General features: G+C 47.7%; 1 protein-coding gene and 1 pseudogene across 1 annotated transcript; one reads left to right on the top strand and one right to left on the bottom strand.

Moving 5' to 3' along the window:
• Positions 1-3,141: 3,141 nt before the first annotated feature.
• On the bottom strand, positions 3,142-4,860 carry LOC123397346 (annotated as a pseudogene).
• Positions 4,861-7,271: 2,411 nt separating this feature from the next.
• Positions 7,272-12,445, top strand: LOC123453161. The gene is made up of 7 exons (XM_045129931.1): positions 7,272-7,577; positions 8,517-8,708; positions 8,827-9,099; positions 9,722-9,824; positions 10,287-10,405; positions 11,048-11,203; positions 11,716-12,445. Exons 1-7 carry the CDS (start codon positions 7,272-7,274, stop codon positions 12,307-12,309), a joined length of 1,743 nt encoding a protein of 580 aa, XP_044985866.1. The 3' UTR covers positions 12,310-12,445.
• The last annotated feature ends 7,081 nt before the right edge of the window (positions 12,446-19,526 follow it).

Here is a 19,526-nt window from a genome sequence, read left to right as displayed (position 1 = left end):
AAAAGCTATACCTAATTTTACCCATCTTATATCCGCAGCGGAGCAGATCCGGATGCCGCTCTACATCCCTATATGCAAGGCCAGATCACATTTTCGTCACGATTCAAAACAAAATCTGCTACACCGGGTAATCCACAGCCGTAGATGAGGAAGCACAGAAAACGGATCTACTCCCAGGCACCAGATGCAAAAGAGCAGCCGGGGATCCTGCAGTAGAGACTAGAGAACCAAACACAACCCGTTGCGAAGACGCAACCTAGGACAAATACCCTGGTACGGGCGCCATCGCCAGGAGGCGGACCATGTAATCTCTCCCTAATAATAAAGCAGCTATTGTTTCTGTCGTACGTCATCGTCACTTTTGCACAAAAGTCCCTCCGCTTTTGTGTATTTGAAAAAAAAAGTTTCGCTTTTACAAGTTAACCCCTACATTATGTAATAATTCCGCCCACACTCCTTATCCACTGGCAGAGAAGGTGGAACCGTGGAAGGGATGGGGGGAATATTTCTGGGGCGCTCGTCGTCGTTGGCCGGCGGCCGGCGTAACTGACCGCATCACGGTGCCGGACGCGGCCGTCGCCACGGTCGGCGATCTGCAGCGCCTCATCAAGGCGCGCGCCACAGTGCCCGTCGTCGCGCAACGCCTCTCCTTCGACCCGTCCCTGCTCCTCCCCGCCCTGCAGCCGCCGCTCCTCTCTGACCCGGCCGCCCCGCTCGCCAACAACTCCTTCGTCTACCTCTTGTCCCCGCCCGGCGCGCGCTCCGCCCAACCGCCGCCCAGGGCCCTCACCGCCGCCGGCTCCTTCGGCAAGAAGATGACCATGGACGACCTCATCGTGCATGTATAATTCATTACAGTACTGTTGACGATTCAAATAGCATGGCTATGTTGTAGGAAGATTGGCAAATATATACAATTATGCTGTATGTTTGCATTTCTTTTTATTTCTTTTGTTAGGTGCGGTCCGTGCCAATACATGGTTCCCATACTTCAAGAAGTGCACGAGAAGTTGAGTGACAAGATTAATATTGTGAAAATTGATACAGAGAAATATACAAGCATTGCAAATAAGTATAAAATTGAAGCATTACCAACTTTCATTATCTTCAAGGACACGGAGCCTTGTTATCGCTTTGTAAGTTTTGATCATATTTCTCCATTTGTAAATGGTGTTTCGGCTGGTGCTAATGAAATTGTCATAACATGGCTTTGGTCTCTTTGTTTATCTGCTGGTATTCAGGAGGGAGCGTTGCCAGCTGACCAGCTAATTCTGCAGATTGAGAGTGCTTTAGAAGCCCCAAAGTAGCATGTGCATGTATTGTCAGCAAGGAATTTCTCCCCTGAAATGTATGTTGCTACCCATAACATGTCTTTTTATGTCTGCATATCTGAATTATGGATCATCCATTGTTAATTGTTGTTCGAGAGGTTTTACCTGAGTTATAAAACAAATAAACATTGCCTTCGAAGCTACAGTTTGAAAGTATCGTATTGATTCATGACTCATATTTACATCATCTTTCCCATTATGTTACTGATTTTGTCAAAAACGAGAAACTAAGCTCCATATTTTGCAGTATGCAATGATGTTAAATCAGCAGAGCTTTGTTTGGCATATAGGTCTAAGACATCTCAGTCACTAGTTGTGTATATCCATCCCAGTTTATGTATCTATAAACAAATTATTCCTTCTTCCTTAACTGTAATTATGGAATCGGTGAAGTTAGTTATGCAAAAGTCCATTATGTATGCTGGTTCACCATGATTTTGTTCTCAACTAGCCGAATCCAGATATACCTGCCTTTCTGCTACTGTAGTTGGCTATGAGATTACCACAATTACTTTTACCATCTCCCCGATTAGTTACAGCAATAGGATTGTTTTCCATTCATTGAGGATTCTAAGCCAGTTGATCCTACCAATTAGCCAGCTATGCCAGTACCTTTTTTTTGTTGCCACTGCGCTCTTTCTTTCTTGATAAGGTTGGGAATTATTTGTGCATGTTGGCGTTCAGTATCTTGTTGGTTTGATACAAACTGGTATGTTCTTAGGATTTACTGGGAAATCTGGCAGAACTGATGTTTGGAATCGATTAAAAACAGGAGTATGTTGGACTTCACTAGAGTAAATTGGTTGTAACACTGTTCCAAACGAACTGGGATTTTGTATCCCACCAGACTGAAACCGATGTTCACATTTTCTGAAATACGATCTGGTCGCGACAGTTGTCTTTGGTTATTCCGGAGCGATCTCCAAATATAATGCTCGCACTGGCTCGCTGTAGTGGCGAGGGACTGATCCTTCTATTGGAAAGACGCGGGTTCGAGTGCAGGTTAGTAGAACCCCCAAACCCTTAAAAATAACAGCTTTTTTACCGTTTTCGTCCGAAAAACGGCATTGACTAAACCCTTAAACCCGTAAATATTTTTAGAGGTCCAACCCTCAAACTAGTTTTGAGCCTGTAGAAGTGAGGGTTGGGAGGAGTGGAAAAACGGCATTGACTAGAACCCTTAAACCCGTAAATATTTTTAGAGGTCCAACCCTCAAACTAGTTTTGAGCCTGTAGAAGTGAGGGTTGGGAGGAGAAACTCCTCCCAACCCGCACTCCACTTCCCACCTCGCGCGGGAGGTAGTTGGTTCCCGCCCGCGCGAGGAAGTTGCCTCGGCCGCCGCCGCCCCGCCTCCCCCCGCGCTCCGGCCGCCGCCCCGCGCTCCCTCCGCGCCCGCCCAGGCCGCCGTCGCGCCCCGCCCGCCGTCGCGCCCCCGCGCCCGCCCAGGCCGCCGTCGCGCCCCGCCCGCCCCGGACGCCGTCGCGCCCCGCCCCCCCGCCCGCCGCGCCAGCCGCCGCGCCCGCCCCCCGCGCCCGCCCCGCCCGCCCCGGCCGCCGCGCCAGCCGCCCTCCCTTTCCCTCTCCCTGCCGCAGAAGGAGCTCGTCGCGGCGGCGCCGCAGCAGCAGCAGCGCGCGAGCTCCAGCAGCCGGCGTGTGCGGTCCTGACTGTATTTCGATTTTGAGGGTTGGATTTGAGGGTTCTAGTCTTTGCCCCTGTTTTTCAGCCCTTAAAAGTGTTAAAAATGTGCAATTCTCAACCCTTAAAACTGGTTTTTATTTTAAGGGTTTGAGGGTTCTACTAGAGATGCTCTTAGAACATATCAAAGTAAAGCATCGTTTCCTTGGCCATGACCGACAAGAGCAGCTTGAAGTATATCAAGGCCCACTTCCTGGTGATGTCGTGGTGGACGTAGTCCAGGAGGATCTCCTTGTGGAACATGTAGACCTGATGGTACACTGACGTGATCAGAAGAGAGGTGCTGATGCTGTTCTTCGACACCAGGAGCAGGGTCGGGATCATGTAGAATGTGATTTTTGTCATTATCTCGGCCCGCCTCACTTTCAAGCTTTCGAGTGTCAATGGACTGCTTCTGGCTTTGCTGATGGTTGCTTTCCATGGGGCTGAATGCCGTGACCTTGGCTGAGGCTCCCTCCTGTGTTTTCAGTGCATCGGACTGTACCACCCAGCAACTGTCTTTGAGGTCTACAAGCATAGGAAAGTTTCAACTGCAAGCCTCTAGCAATGAATGCTGGTAAGTGAGAAAACAAACTGATGAAACACAAATCTCATAAAACTGACACCAGGAATACACCAGCACCTGCTGAGCAGATGATCTATTGGAGGCTCCAGTAGAAAACCAGCGAGGCAATACGTGTGTGCCACCGAGTCGAGATGCTTACTCATATCCTAGAATCTGCTTGCATAAGGGAAGACAAATGGCACCAGAAAAATGAATTATTATGAGTACAATAGGCTCATACATTAAAGAGGGTATGTAATAACAGAAGCACACATACATACGGACAAGACGTTCTTAAAAATTGTACAACATGTTGAGAAATGAAATGATCACTGATCACTCAAGCAAACAAAATGCACTATTGGTATTTTGGCCTTTCATCAGTGAAGTACGTAGGTAACTATCATCAGTGAAATACATAGGTAACTACATAGAGCAGACTCATAAACTAGCACCTGCCAAACCTATAACACCCTATTAGCATTTTTATTCATTCATCACTAAGATACATATAACTACATACCCCGGGAAGATATCTCCCTCTCCAACGCCTAGACCGGCGAAGGTTCGTTTCGTTTTGTTCGACGCCGATATGCGTCCTTCTGTTCAATGTTTCATGTCTCTGTCTTCTCATCATATTGTAGTTTAAAGCGTGGGTTTGAAGTGCGCAGCTGAACTTCAGCTTCGAACAAAGCAATGGTTGATATTCTGCTTTGCTCTGGACGAAGCCTATACATCTTTGTTGCATTTCCATGCTTCATCGGCCAGTGATTTTATAATGTGTTTGCTAATTTAAAAAATGTTCATGTATTTCAAGAAATGTCCTAAAATTTTAAAGACATAATATGATCAGCATCATTGGAGATTATAATTGTTTTTCTTCCGTTGCAACGCACGGGCCCTTTTGCTAGTGTATTAAATAAAGTCTCAGAAAAACCTAATCGAAGCAGCTTATCCGCAAATTGTTTTTGATCTGGTCGTCCGTGGCTCAATCCAACAGCTCGCTCACTGTAGGCCTATCGGCGAGCGCTAGGCAGCATCCGAATGCATAGACATGAAAAACAACCGCCTCATTAACCGTTCAATTAATCATCTGATGTGATTAGTGACCGGCGGCTCACATGAGATGACTGCATGTATCCACCACTATCCATCAGCCGGTTACCAAAAATCTCTTGGTGCCAATTCGCGTAACATCGTCGCAGCATTGGCTCATAGCACGGAGACTCCATCGCAGCACTGGCTCGAAGCACGGCGATACCGTTGCAGCACCGGGTGTGGACATCCATGGTGGCTGAGATCTTCATAGGATTGTCTAGAGAGATAGAAAGAAGAGGGTTTGACCAGGGTGTGGCTGAAAGAAAGGATAAAGAGAGATGATAGAGCCCTGGATACGATTTCACACCTAAACGTAGCAAACAGAGGAGACGGCTGCCGATCAAGAAATCTGCAGCCGGATGTTTTGAATCAACTTCCGAGAAAAAACTAAACTGCAGGTGGAACAGCGAGGTCTGCAAGTGGGCTCCGCTTGCCAACAACCGGCCGCATCTCTCCACGAGGGCGCAGCAGTTTACCTGCAGCAGGCGTCGCGCGAGTGAGCTTCCCCCGCTGCCATGTCGGTCCGGCGCCATCCGGGCCCACGTGTCGGCTGTGGGCTATGATGTTTGGGCGAGGGAAATGCGGTTGGGTTTGTGCTCCTGGCAATCATGTGTGCGACCCTGTCGTCGGGTTGAGCTGACCAATTGGCGCCTCCATGTGACGTCCACGCTGTACTCCCGGGCCCACCACCTTCCATGACTATCCAGATTTCCATCTTCCAGAGAGCTCACTGCTGTGCCCTGTCAATATTTCCAACTTTGTCAAGGGCTCTTTCACAAACATACACATGCTTTGCCCAATAACATACACAAACATACACATGCTTTGTCAAGGGCTCTTTCACAAACGTACACATCCTTTGCCCACTGCTTTCTTTTTCTTTTTCTCTTCCAAGAGAGGTCTGCGCCAAAATTTGCAGAGTTTTTTTTTTTTGCGGAATAATTTGTAGAGTATTTAGGCGAAGTTCATCCTCAACAAAGGCTTTGACATTCGACGTTGTTCATTCCTTGTGTGGAACGTATAATGTTGGGCCTGGCCATAGTTCCATAGCACAAACCAGAGACACTCTTAGAGCATCTCTAGTGGAACGTCTAAATTTAGACGTGTATATCTTCATATACACGTCCATATACACCTTGTTAAATTTTACACCTCTCAATTTTTCAGTGGAACGTGTATACACGACGTGGAAATCAGGACGTGCAAAAATCTCGCCCTGCATCTCGCCCCTGCATCTCGCACGCACGCAGCGCCGCCCGCCCGCACACACCGCCGCCCGCCCGCACCCCGCCAGCACCCCGCCCCGCCGCCGCCCCCGCACCCCGCAACCCCGCCCCGCCGCCCGCACAGCGCCACCGCCAACCCGCCCGCACCCCGCCAGCAGCCCGCCCCGCACCCCGCCCCGCCGCCGCCCCGCATCCCCGCCCCGCCGCCCGCACAGCGCCACCGCCAGCCCGCCCGCACCCCGCCAGCAGCCCGCCCCGCACCGCCGCCGCCCCGCACCCCGCCCCGCCGCCCGCACAGCGCCACCGCCAGCCCGCCCGCACCCCGCCAGCAGCCTGCCCCGCACCCCGCCCCGCCGCCGCCCCGCAACCCGCAGCGTCGCCCCGCCGCCCGCACAGCGCCGTCGCCAGCCAGCCCGCCTGCACGCACAGCGCCCCGCACAGCGCCACGAGCGTGGCTGCATCGTGTTTATTTGCACGACGAGTAGCCTCGTGGATGGACGTGTATAACTTCCACGCCCGTATACACGTTCCACTGGGAGGCATTTTTCTGCTAGCAACGTGTATATTTACCATCCACCTCCATATACACCATCCACTAGAGATGCTCTTAGGAAGCTGAAAATGTTGAAGTAAGTCACGAGAGAGATGATCTAGACCGATGGTCGAAAACGGTGTAGGTACCTCGCGGGTTACATTGTTATGTCCATTCAATATAACACTTGCAGATGCAGGCTACCGCCAAACTCCGTCATTACACATTGTGCTTCGATGTCGTGTTGCCATGTCTGCTTTGTTTCTTGGTGGGTTAACGCTCCTTGAAATTTTCTAGCGGCCGACAACAAAAATACGAATATCATATTCAGTATGTGTCGTTTTCTTCGTCAAATAGATAGTGGCACGACACTTTAGGACATTTGGTTTGGTTGGACTAGCATCCATCTTCACCACACATCATTTCAAACAAACGAAGAATTCAGCGTTTGAATGAGGCCATGATATTATTATTTTTGAGTTGCAAGCCCATGAGTTTACAAAAAATTGTTGCCACAACGTCGAGAAAGTGCGACGAGTCGATAAATTTAGCAGTGAAGCAAACACTACTTATGCATTGTAAATCTGGTGAAGTAAGGGCAACTGGGAATTCACTTTATGCTGGAACTATTTTGCTAGTTGGAATTATAAAAGTATATATTTTCAAAAAAATTAATGGGATCCCCAAGGCAAGTCTCCCTCGCTTGCAAGCCACTGCAACTTTTTCAAATCCACCCCTCTACAAAGCCAAGCTTCACTCTTGCCCCCGTCTTCGTCGCCACTTCAACGCCTCCAGTCGGCCCCCGCGACGCGATCGCCCAAATCCCGCCGGCCGCGGACCCCCGATGCCCGCCGCCGTGGCCGCCGCGGCGGCGGCAGCCGCCTCGGGCGCGGCGCTCCTCGCCTACCTGCTCATCACCACCTGCCGCCCGCCGGGCGGCGAGGGGCCGGCGGCCGAGGAGTCCGAGGCGCCGCTGCTCTCTTCGCGGCCGGAGGACGGCGAGGAGCCGTGGCCGCACAGCCCGCCGGTGTCCTGCTGCGAGGCCGCGGCGGTGGCCGCGCGCACGGCGCGACGCGCGTGGGAGCTCACCGTCGGCCGCTGGGGCCTCCACGGCCTCGCCTTCGGGATCAAGCGCCACATGAAACGCCAGGTCCGTCCGAACGCTTTTCTGCTCCCTTCTTCTTCACCTTGCTTCTGTAGCCAGTCTCTGCGTGGCAGCCCTGAACTTTTTGTGCGCCGTGTCTCTGTTCGTGCGCGTGCTTGCTCTGCTTTTGTGTTTGCTTTACTAAAAAAAAGGCCAATTTGGACCAATGGCTGAAGGTAGCTAGGTAAGTGATCGATGATGAAGCTCCAATGCTAGCAGTGGGGGGTTAATCCCTCAGGGCGAGACGTGATGCTAAGATTGGCCAAGTGCTCGGCTAGTTACTTTCAGTATAGTGCTTTTTCGGACGAATTCAGTAGTGTTTTTGCCTTTTTATCTAGTATACGTATGTGCTGAAAATTTTGGTGCCAAGGCAAGATTTATGATTATGCTAAAGTTTGACTTGGGTTGACTTGCAAGGAAGGTTCGGATTTTACTTTTTCCCGTTCCGACAAACCGATGCTTCGGTTTTGGCCAATGTGTTTAATTGGCTTCACCTCCTCGAGTGGATTAGGATCCTGATAAAGTGGTAATTGCCGTGTCCGATCATAGTCATGCACTTACTTGGGCTTCAGTTAAGATCATTTCGGTGAGCATTGTTGAATTTCGTTGATCTGTAAGACCTGATTCGTTGGCTTTCCTAGTGACATTACTTGTGTACAGCTAATGGTAGCAAGGGCCAACACTAAATTGCTGCTCGGCAGGGAAGACAGTTACAGATATTAGCAAGAGATGTTTCTAATTATAGTTTACAACAGCTCCAATCAGCATAAGTTTAGCATTTTCGTTTGACTGCACTAAAGTGTGGCCATACTAGGATGCTTGTTACAGATGAATCAGCTAAGCAGAGTATTACCGTCGTACTTCTGTACTGCTCTCTTTAATAATATTGCATATGCAGTGATGAAACATATGGTGATTATGGTATATTTTTTCCATATGCTCTAGGGTAATTTGCAGCATGAGTATAGTGGAACTGACTGCCTTCAACTAAAAGGTCATGATGCGCATATTGAAGTAGCTTATCTTCTTGAGCACTTGAAGCTTTGCATGTTCTACTCAAAGAACAGGTTTTCTGAATTTCTCAAGTTTGGTGGGTACAGTCAAGAGGACGTTCTCATCCACAAGTCTAGGGCGAGGGTGAGTAAGTATCACACTATATTCTTCTTATCTCGTGCTTTAAGGTACTCTGCTTATTCTGTATTCTGTGTAATGGCCCCCATATTTTGACTCATTATTGACTCCTCGCTTCATGCAGCTTATGCAGCCTTCCTTCGTACTTGTGCGTGACCAAAAAGCCAAGTGTTTTCTGCTTTTCATCCGTGGTGCTATCAGTCCTAAGGAGCGCCTGACAGCAGCAAGTTCTGTTGAAGTTCCTTTCCACCATATAGTTCTGAATGAAGGACAGATTGACAACGTAATCTTAGGATATGCACATTGTGGAATGCTTGCTGCAGCTCGTTGGATCGCTAACCTAGCCATGCCCCCTCTTCGCAATGCAGTACGAGAATTTACTGATTACCAAATAAAGGTAATTTTCGTCAAGTTCGTATTTTGTTTACCTTCCTGATGAATTTATAGATTTGTGAGTTTTAGCAATTGGAGGTTGATGCACAATAAGGAGAATTAAGTTTATAAGCTTGTCTAAACTGTGGGACTCCTTGTAAACTTTACTGATTTGACCATGTGCTATGAAGTACTCCCTCCGTCCCATAATGTAAGACGTTTTTACATTATGGGACGGAGGGAGTACAATAGAACCGATAAGCCTTGATCTTGCAGTAAGCTGCTTGATACTTATACCATTTCAATTTCAGCATTTATAGTTGAACTATTGAGGTCAGAGTCTACTTCTCGTCTTGTAGCACTGCTCTACGCAGCTACAGTTTATATGATCTATGTTGTATGTGATATGCATTTAAGTGTTGATAAGCTTTTAGTAGAACTTGATGTACATATACATTGATGTGTGCCTCCTGAGCTGGTTCATCCAGTGCTGCTAGCTTGACTCCTGTGCAGAAAACCAGAAAGATTAAGGTTTTGTTCGAATTAATATGACTGGAACAGTTTAACAGCATGTATCAAGTTTATCTGCCTCTACCACACCATTTTACATGTCTGAATTATCCAATCCAATACATGATTTGCGCTAGGTCATTGGACACTCAATGGGAGCAGGCATTGGAGCAATTCTAACGTATATTCTTCGTGAGCATTATGATTTTACATCATGCACATGTCTGGCCTTTGGTCCTGGTAAGTGCTTTTACATGCTTTCTATCGTGTTGAACACGTGATACATATATTTTTGCTTATCATTGCAATCTCAGTTGCCTGAGCATTTCAGATCCTGTTTGCCTTTGAGATAATCAGATGTTTCCTTTGATTTTGCGTATGCTAAGTTGTAACTTTTAGTCGTTTTGATTTTTCTTAAATCATGATAAAGTTGGTACTTGATAGTCACATAAACTTTTCCTCCATGCTACCTGTTTGGCAGAAAAATCTTTCAAGAAAATAACATTACTTCACTGTGATATAGCAGATATAACAAAGATATATTTACGCGTTTGAGCAATTTAATGGCTGATCAATTTTTTTAGTTCTATCGCGTTTGACTTGTGAGATTATTCTATCATCGGTGCTGAGAATTGATAGCAGTATATTGTGTTTATAAAGAAATAATTTCATAACTCTGAAGTACCTTTTGTTGCTACTTAGCTGCCTGTATGACATGGGAGCTAGCGGAATCAGGCAAAGATTTCATCACTTCTCTTGTCAACAGAGATGATGTGGTGCCAGCACTTTCGAAAGTTGCTATGGAGAGCTTGCGATCTGAGGTATTCTGATGGCCACTTTCCCTTACTGCAACATACTCCCTCCGTCTGGAAATACTTGTCCTAGAAATGGATACAGTGGATGTATCTATAACTAAAATAAGTCTAGACACATCCATTTCTAGGACAAGTATTTCCGGACGGAGGGAGTAGTAAAGAAAGAACTGTAAACTGGACCTTCACAGTGTGGAGTTCTTTCGCAGTTGACACGAAAACACTAAAGTGCTCGGCAAGTAATACATTATTATCCCGTATATACTGCATAGGTTTCAAAATATTTGGTGCAACTTTGGACTTTAACCATATAATTATTGTGCACTATTTTGTTATTTTCCGAACATTCAAAGTCATTAGAAAGTGCTTCTGAATATGATTCCGAGCATGTTTTTTTTTTCTAACATAGCACACATATTGTTGGACCAACTGTTAGTCAAAGCATGGATTTACGAGGGCAAATATGCCTCATATCTTAAAATAGAGGGAGTATTACAGAGCTTTCATTTTTCCTTAAAATTGTAAATCGTACCTATTGATATTGTGATACAAAATCATGAAAGCGATGATGCTTATTTTATGAATAATGACTTCATATTCCTCCCAAAAATTTATGTGATGACTGAATTGCTGCTCGTCTTACTACTGCAGGTAATGGTATCATCGAAGCTGGATGATCTGCAGGATCAAGATCACCTTAGTTTATTCGGGAAAATAAGTCAGCGTATAGCTTTTGCGAAGTCTCACATGCTGTCCATCTCTCATTCAACGGGAAAGACTGCAGATCCCAACTCTAGCATCTCGGAGGTAATGAAAATTGCTGCCATTTCTAGATCTGAACTTTACTGTCGGAACTTAATAATGATCCAACGATATTTCCACAAGGTAAATTTGGAGGGAAAAACCTCTTAAGAATTATTGGTAGTGTATGAGTTTGATAAACTAGTGGCCATTATACTAGTAACAGTCGGGATCTGTCCACTGGTTCGTTCTGGTATCCAGTCGCAATCAGCGCCAACATCACTAGCAAAAGTGGGCCTGAAATCCCGCTGTTATTTATTTAGAAGTTGGTGCAATTAGTGCCAATGCTTATCCTTTCGGTGACGACGCAAGCTTTACAAATACGTGTCCATTCCTCAATAAAATACTTTGCCACCATGCACATTTCTGGTCCTGTCCGAGTTAACTTCAGGATTCAGAAGCCCCTGCTTCCCTAAGGCGCCCTTCGCTAGTTTTGCTTATGTTAATCAGTTGATGCTGGTGTGTACATAGAGAATATTGGTCCTTTTTCTTTACAGTTTGCTCCTTCTGTAATGCAGCCCTTACTGAAAGAAGCAGTAGAAATCGGACAGCCTGAAGAAAATGTGCTGAAGATTGACTGTATCCATGAATCATATTTCGTGGCAAATCCAGAGTATGACCTTTCAGCCGTATCTGTCGACGCTTCTGAAGAACGGGTCATAGTAGTTAACAATGATGCTGATGTCAGTATCGACTCTGCTGTTGGGTCAGCAGTATCTGCATCACAAGGGGATCTTGAAAGCAACACAACGTTGGACACCGAACAAGCCTCGTCGACAACAAAAGAAGAAGCGTCCCAGAATCTGAACGGTGGCGGTAAAGAAAAACAGAAAGAATCACCGTCCGCCCCCGCTCTGCGCCAACTTTTCCCTCCCGGGAGAATTATTCATATGGTCGCGCAGTCCTCTCCGGACCCGAACCCTGGGGAAGGCACCAGCAGCAAGGAGACCATCAGTATATATGAAACGCCGAGAGATTTGTATGGCAGAATAAGGCTCGCGCCAAATATGATAGACGAGCATTACATGCCTAGTTACATAAGTACAATGGAGTCATTGTTGGAACAGCTTCAGAGTGATAACATTGTAAGTACAGCATCAGATGATTTGTGAACCAGTTGTACAACTCGGTAATGGTTATATCCAATTCTTTTATTTCTATAAAAAAAATCTAGGGTCACGATGAACAATTGATCCTATGTAAGTGTATGATGCTCTCCGTTCATCAATTGGGTGATTATCTTTTAAATCGGAGTCACTGTTGTATGACCTATAAACTAAAATTGGCTAGTCACTACATGCATCAGATGGTTGAAGGATTTGGCGGGTCGAGCTCAATCACTTCACGCGGCGCTGCAAACATTAAAGATCACTCGATCGTTAATGGTGGGAGAAAACAAGACTTTCGAATGAAATCTAAACAAGTTCAGACGCTACCTTTCGAAGACGCGACGTCAGCGTCGGCCTGGCCCTTCTCTGGGGCCTTGGGCTCGAGTGAAGCGGTCGAGGTATCAACCCTGTAGCAAAGTCATTTGGGAATTTATGTCATTCGGCCAACAATCAAAAAACAACAGTCGGAGTGGAAATGTCACACGGCGGAAGCACTTACGCTGAGGCCACAGGCACGTCCATCTTGAGCCGCGGCAAGACGACCTTCCGGGGCTTGACAATCGTCGTCTTAGGCTGCTTGGCGACCTCCTCCGGCGACGCTCCAGGCTCACTCCGCCCTCGCTTGGAGCTGCGAGTCGGGGCGGTTGACACAGTCGGCTTTGTGGCACTCAGGGCCTTGACGCAGCCACCATGAGCCCCGGGGTCTTGGCACACCTTGGAACGGGTTTCGGTTGGGACACCCTCGGATGGGGAGGACTCCGCCTTGTCCCCATCCTCCGAGTCGTCGTCACCCTCTTCGGACTCCTCCTCCTCCTCGTCGTCCCCAACTCCAGATCCATCGGGACGCTTGGTGCCACTCGCCACGTCGAGGGACGTACGGTCGACTGCCGACACCAGGCTGATCATCGTTGTGAAGGCCTACCGATTGGAAAAATCAAGTCCAAGTCAAATAGCAGAAAGACAATGGCAGTAAAATCACTCGGACAAATCAAACTACAAATTATCTCATTCAGCGGATTCTCTGTAGAGAAAGGGGGCGCCAGTCTAGTACCCCTAGGGTTTTCGCACACTTGGGTTGCGTCTATGGGTTTGGCCTCAAGCTCCTCCACCTCGAGCTCCTCCGAATGAATGTGTGTTGGATCACTCGGCCCCTCATACATCCACATTGGACGGGCACTGGCCTAGAGGGGCTGAATCTTCCACTGGAAGAAGACCTCCAACAGGTCCATCTCGTTGATGCTCGTCCGCACCAACACAACCAGAGGAATCACTAAGATATCAATGTCTACTCTATCTTTCTTCGACACGGTCAAGGAAGGAGTCGACTGCACTCGCTCGACCAAATACGGTGGGAGGCCCGACTAACAGTCGCCGACTGGTATGTCTTGGCAATAAAACCAGGAGTCTTGCCGACCCTTGACCGAGTCAGGGAACGACATGTGCGAGAAGCTACCCTTCCCTCTAATCTGAATGCCTAAGCCCACGCAGAGCTGAACTACGTTCGTCTTCTCCCCCGACCGATTAGACTTCTTCACAGTCATCACTCGACAAGTAAAAAGGTGCTTGATCAACCCACACTGGGGATGACAGTCGAGGAAGGTATCACACAAAGAAACGAAAGCAACCAAATACGAAATGTCGTTGGGGGGGAGATGATGGAGTTGAGCTCTGTAGAAGTCAAGAAATGCGCGGAAGAAAGGGTGTAGGGGCATGAAGAAACCTCGCTCGACGTGGGTGACGAGGAGCACTTGCTCATCTCCTCGCAGCGAAGGCTCTTGTTTGCCCTCTCTTGGGAGTCGTCAGCTCCCGGCAACCATGAGCCCCTAGATCCGCCCCGTCGGTGCTCCAACGCTCGAAGAAGACCCGCGGGAGCCCTTCTTCGCCCGCTCGGCCTTCACGGTCGTTTTCCTCGTCATCTTGCGCGGTGGAGTTTGGTCGGAGCGAGTGGTGTCTGGAGGCTCACTAGTGGAAATCTTCGGCAGAATGGCGGAGAGGACGAGGGAAAAAGACCAGATCTGAGATTTCAGAAATTTTGTCTAAAAAGACCACCTATCCAGCGCAATTGATAAAAAAGACCACCCCTAAATCAAATTACCAGAAAAGATCACCTAAACCGTGGCGGCAGGCGCGTCAGCCGACACGTGGCACCTGCCGCCACGAGCTTGGGTTTGCTCGATTCGGAGCTCATATGCGAAAGTTATGATTGTTTCAGTGGCGAGTGGTAGTACCGCTGGACCTAGCGGTAGTACCGCTAGAGTTGGCGGTAGTGTGGGGTAACGTAGCATAAATTCAAAAAATTTCCTACGCATGTTCAGATCTTCCTATGGAGAGACCAGCAACGAGAGAGGGGTAAGAGCATCTTCATACCTTTGAAGATCGCTAAGCGGAAGCGTTGCTAGAACGCGGTTGATGGAGTCGTACTCGCAGCGATTCCGATCTAGTGCCGAACAACGGTACCTCCGCATTCAACACACGTGCAGCCCGGTGACGTCTCCCGCACCTTGATCCAACAAGGAGGAGGGAGAGGTTGGGAATAAGTCCAGCAACACGACGGCGTGGTGTCAGTGGAGAGACGAGGTCTCCCGACAGGGCTTCGCCAAGCACCGGCGGAGAGGAGGAGGAAGAAGAGCAGGGCTGCGCCGAGGAAGAGGGAAAACCGTGTCCTCCAAAGGCCAAAAGTGCCCACTATATATAGGGGAAGGGGAGAGGGGGTGCCACCCCTAGGGTTCCCACCCTAGGGGGTGCGGCAGCCCTCCCAGATGGGTGGTGCGGCGGCCAGAGGGGGAGGAAGGGGTGGCGCACCCACTGGTGGGCCTTAGGCCCACCTGGCCTAGGGTTTGCCCCCCCCTTTTTCTTTCCCTTGCGCTATGGGCCGAGTGGGGAGGCGCACCAGCCCACCTAGGGGCTGGTTCCCACCCCCACTTGGCCCACCTTACCTCCCGGGGTCGTTGCCCCCCTTCGGTGGTCCCCTGGGGCCACCTCTGGTGGTCCCGGTACGTTACCGGTAATGCCCGAAACAATTCCGATGTCCGAAACCATCCGTCCTATATATCAATCTTTACCTCCGGACCATTCCGGAGCTCCTCGTGACGTCCGGGATCTCATCCGGGACTCCGAACAACTTTCGGTAACCTCGTATAACAATTCCCTATAACCCTAGCGTCATCGAACCTTAAGTGTGTAGACCCTACGGGTTCGGGAGACAGGCAGACATGACCGAGACACCTCTCTGGCCAATAACCATCAGCGGGGTCTGGATACCCATGGTGGCTCCCACTAGCTCCACGATGATCTCATTGGATGAACCACGATGTCAAGGATTCAATCAATCCCGTATACGATTCCCTTTGTCTGTCGGTATAGAACTTGCCCGAGATTCGATCGTCGGTATACCTATACCTTGTTCAATCTCGTTACCGGTAAGTCTCTTTACTCGTTCCGTAGCACGTCATCGTGCGACTAACTCCTTAGTCACATTGAGCTCATGATGATGTTCTACCGAGTGGGCCCAGAGATACCTCTCCGTCACACAGAGTGACAAATCCTGATCTCGATTCGTGCCAACCCAACAGACACTTTCGGAGGTACCCGTAGTGCACCTTTATAGTCACCCAGTTACGTTGTGACGTTTGATACACCCAAAGCACTCCTACGGTATCCGGGAGTTGCACAATCTCACGGTCGAAGGAAAAGATACTTGACATTAGAAAAGCATTAGCATACGAACAATACGATCTAGTGCTAGGCTTAGGATTGGGTCTTGTCCATCACATCATTCTCCCAATGATGTGATCCCGTTATCAATGACATCTAATGCCCATGATCAGGAAACCATGATCATCTATTGACTAACGAGCTAGCTAACTAGAGGCTTGCTAGGGACACATTGTGATCTATTCATTCACACATGTATTACTGTTTCCTGTTAATACAATTATAACATGAACGATAGACGATTATCATGAACAAGGAAATATGATAATAACCATTTTATTATTGCCTCTAGGGCATATTTCCAACAGTCTCCCACTTGCACTAGAGTCAATAATCTAGTTACATTGTGATGTATCGAACACCCATAGCATCATGGTGTTGATCATGTTTTGCTCGTGGAAGAGGTTTAGTCAACGGGTCTGCAATATTCAGATCCGTGTGTACTTTACAAATATCTATCACTCCACTCTGGACATGGTCCTGGATGGAGTTGTAGCGGCGCTTGATGTGCTTCGTCTTCCGGTGAAACCTGGGCTCCTTGGCTATGGCAATGGCTCCAGTGTTATCACAGAAGAGTGTCATATGACCCGACGCGCTTGGAACCACTCCAAGGTCGGTGATGAGCTCCTTCATCCAAATTCCTTCATGAGCCGCTTCTGAAGCAGCTATGTACTCCGCTTCACATGTAGATGCTGCCACGACTTCTTGCTTGCTGCTGCACCAGCTCGCTGCCCCACCATTCAACACATATACGTATCCGGTTTGTGACTTAGAGTCATCCGGATCTGTGTCGAAGCTAGCGTCGACGTAACCCTTTACGACGAGCTCTTCGTCACCTTCATAAACGAGAAACATTTCCTTAGTCCTTTTCAGGTACTTAAGGATATTCTTGACCGCTGTCCAGTGTTCCGCACCGGGATTACTTTGGTACCTCCCTACCAAGCTTATGGCAAGGTTTATATCAGGTCTGGTACACAACATGGCATACATTAGAGAGCCCACGGATGAAGCGTAGGGAACAGAACTCATATTCTCTCTATCTGCTGCCGTGGTCGGCGACTGAGTCTTACTCAATCTCATACCTTGCAAAACTGGCAAGAACCCTTTCTTTGAGTTTTCCATATTGAACTTCTTCAATATCTTGTCAAGGTATGTACTTTGCGAAAGACCTATGAGGCGTGTCGATCTATCTCTATAGATCTTGATGCCTAATATGTATGCAGCTTCTCCAAGGTCCTTCATTGAAAAACTCTTGTTCAAATAGGCATTTATGCTCTCCAACATCTTTATATCATTCCCCATCAATAATATGTCATCCACATATAGTACGAGGAAAGCTACAGAGCTCCCACTCACTTTCTTGTACAGACACGCTTCTCCGTAAACCTGTATGAACCCAAACGATTTAATCACCTCATTAAAGCGAATGTTCCAACTCCGAGATGCTTGCACCAGCCCATAGATGGAGCGCTGGAGCTTGCATACTTTGTTAGCACTCTTAGGGTCGACAAAACCTTCTGGTTGCATCATATACAACTCTTCCTTAAGGTTCTCGTTAAGGAACGCTGTTTTGACGTCCATTTGCCAAATTTCATAATCATAAAAGGCGGCAATTGCTAACATGATTCGAACTGATTTCAGCTTCGCTACGGGAGAGAAAGTCTCTTCGTAGTCAACTCCTTGAATTTGTCGAAAACCCTTTGCGACAAGTCGAGCTTTGTAAACGGTTACATTACCGTTTGCATCAGTCTTCTTCTTGAAGATCCATTTATTTTCTATGGCTCGCCGGTCATCGGGCAAGTCCACCAAAGTCCATACTTTGTTCTCATACATGGATCCTATCTCGGATTTCATGGCCTCAAGCCATTTGTTGGAATCCGGGCCCGCCATTGCTTCTACATAGTTCGAAGGTTCACCGTTGTCTAACAACATGATTTCCATCACAGGGTTGCCGTACCACTCTGGTGCGGAGCGTACCCTTGTGGACCTTCGAGGTTCAGTAGTAACTTGATCCGAAGCCTCATGATCATCATCATTGACTTCCTCTTCAGTCGGTGTAGGCGCCACAGGAACAACTTCCTGCGCTGCGCTACTTTCCTGTTCGAGAGGGGGTGTAATTACCTCATCAAGTTCTACCTTCCTCCCACTTACTTCTTTCGAGAGAAACTCTTTCTCTAGAAAGGATCCGTTCTTGGCAACAAAGGTTTTACCTTCGGATCTAAGATAGAAGGTATACCCAATAGTTTCCTTAGGGTATCCTATGAATACGCATTTCTCCGCTTTGGGTTCGAGCTTTTCTGGTTGAAGTTTCTTCACATAAGCATCGCAGCCCCAAACTTTAAGAAACGACAGCTTAGGTTTCTTGCCAAACCATAGTTCATACGGTGTCGTCTCAACGGATTTAGACGGTGCCCTATTTAAAGTGAATGATGCAGTTTCTAATGTGTATCCCCAAAATGATAGCGGTAAGTCGGTGAGAGACATCATAGATCGTACCATATCTAATAAAGTGCGATTACGACGTTCAGACACTCCCTTACGCTGCGGTGTGCCAGGCGGCGTCAGTTGTGAAACGATTCCACACTTCCTTAGGTGTGTGCCAAACTCGTGACTCAAATATTCTCCTCCACGATCAGATCGTAGACATTTAATTTTTCTGTCACGTTGATTCTCAACATCACTCTGAAATTCCTTGAACTTTTCAAACGTCTCAGATTTGTGCTTCATCAAGTAGATATACCCATACCTACTCAAATCATCGGTGAGAGTGAGAACATAACGATAACCACCGCGAGCTTCGACGTTCATTGGACCGCACACATCAGTATGTATTATTTCCAATAAGTCGGTTGCTCTCTCCATTATTCCTGAGAATGGAGTCTTAGTCATCTTGCCCATGAGGCACGGTTCGCATGTGTCAAATGATTCAAAGTCAAGAGGCTCTAATAGTCCATCAGTATGGAGCTTCTTCATGCGCTTAACGCCGATATGACCAAGGCGGCAGTGCCACAAGTATGTGTGACTATCGTTATCAACTTTGCATATTTTTGTAGTCACACTATGAATATGTGTAACATCACGATCGAGATTCATCAAGAATAAACCATTCACCAGCGGAGCATGACCATAAAACATATCACTCATATAAATAGAACAACCATTATTCTCTGACTTAAATGAGTATCCGTCTCGCATTAAGCAAGACCCTGATACAATGTTCATGCTTAAAGCTGGTACTAAATAACAATTATTAAGGTTTAAAACTAATCCCGACGGTAGATGTAGAGGTAGCGTGCCGACGGCGATCACATCGACCTTTGAACCATTCCCGACGCGCATCGTCACCTCGTCCTTGGCGAGTCTCCGCTTATTCCGCAGTTCCTGCTTTGAGTTGCAAATGTGAGCAACAGCACCGGTATCAAATACCCAGGAGCTACTACGAGCACTGGTAAGGTACACATCAAAAACATGTATATCACATATACCTTTAACGTTGCCGGCCTTCT

The sequence above is a fragment of the Hordeum vulgare genome, chromosome 5H, assembly GCF_904849725.1.
Source record: "Hordeum vulgare subsp. vulgare chromosome 5H, MorexV3_pseudomolecules_assembly, whole genome shotgun sequence".
NCBI classification, from domain to species: domain Eukaryota; kingdom Viridiplantae; phylum Streptophyta; class Magnoliopsida; order Poales; family Poaceae; genus Hordeum; species Hordeum vulgare.
Note: the sequence above shows the minus strand (reverse complement) of the source record. Positions and strands in the feature narration are given on the sequence as shown.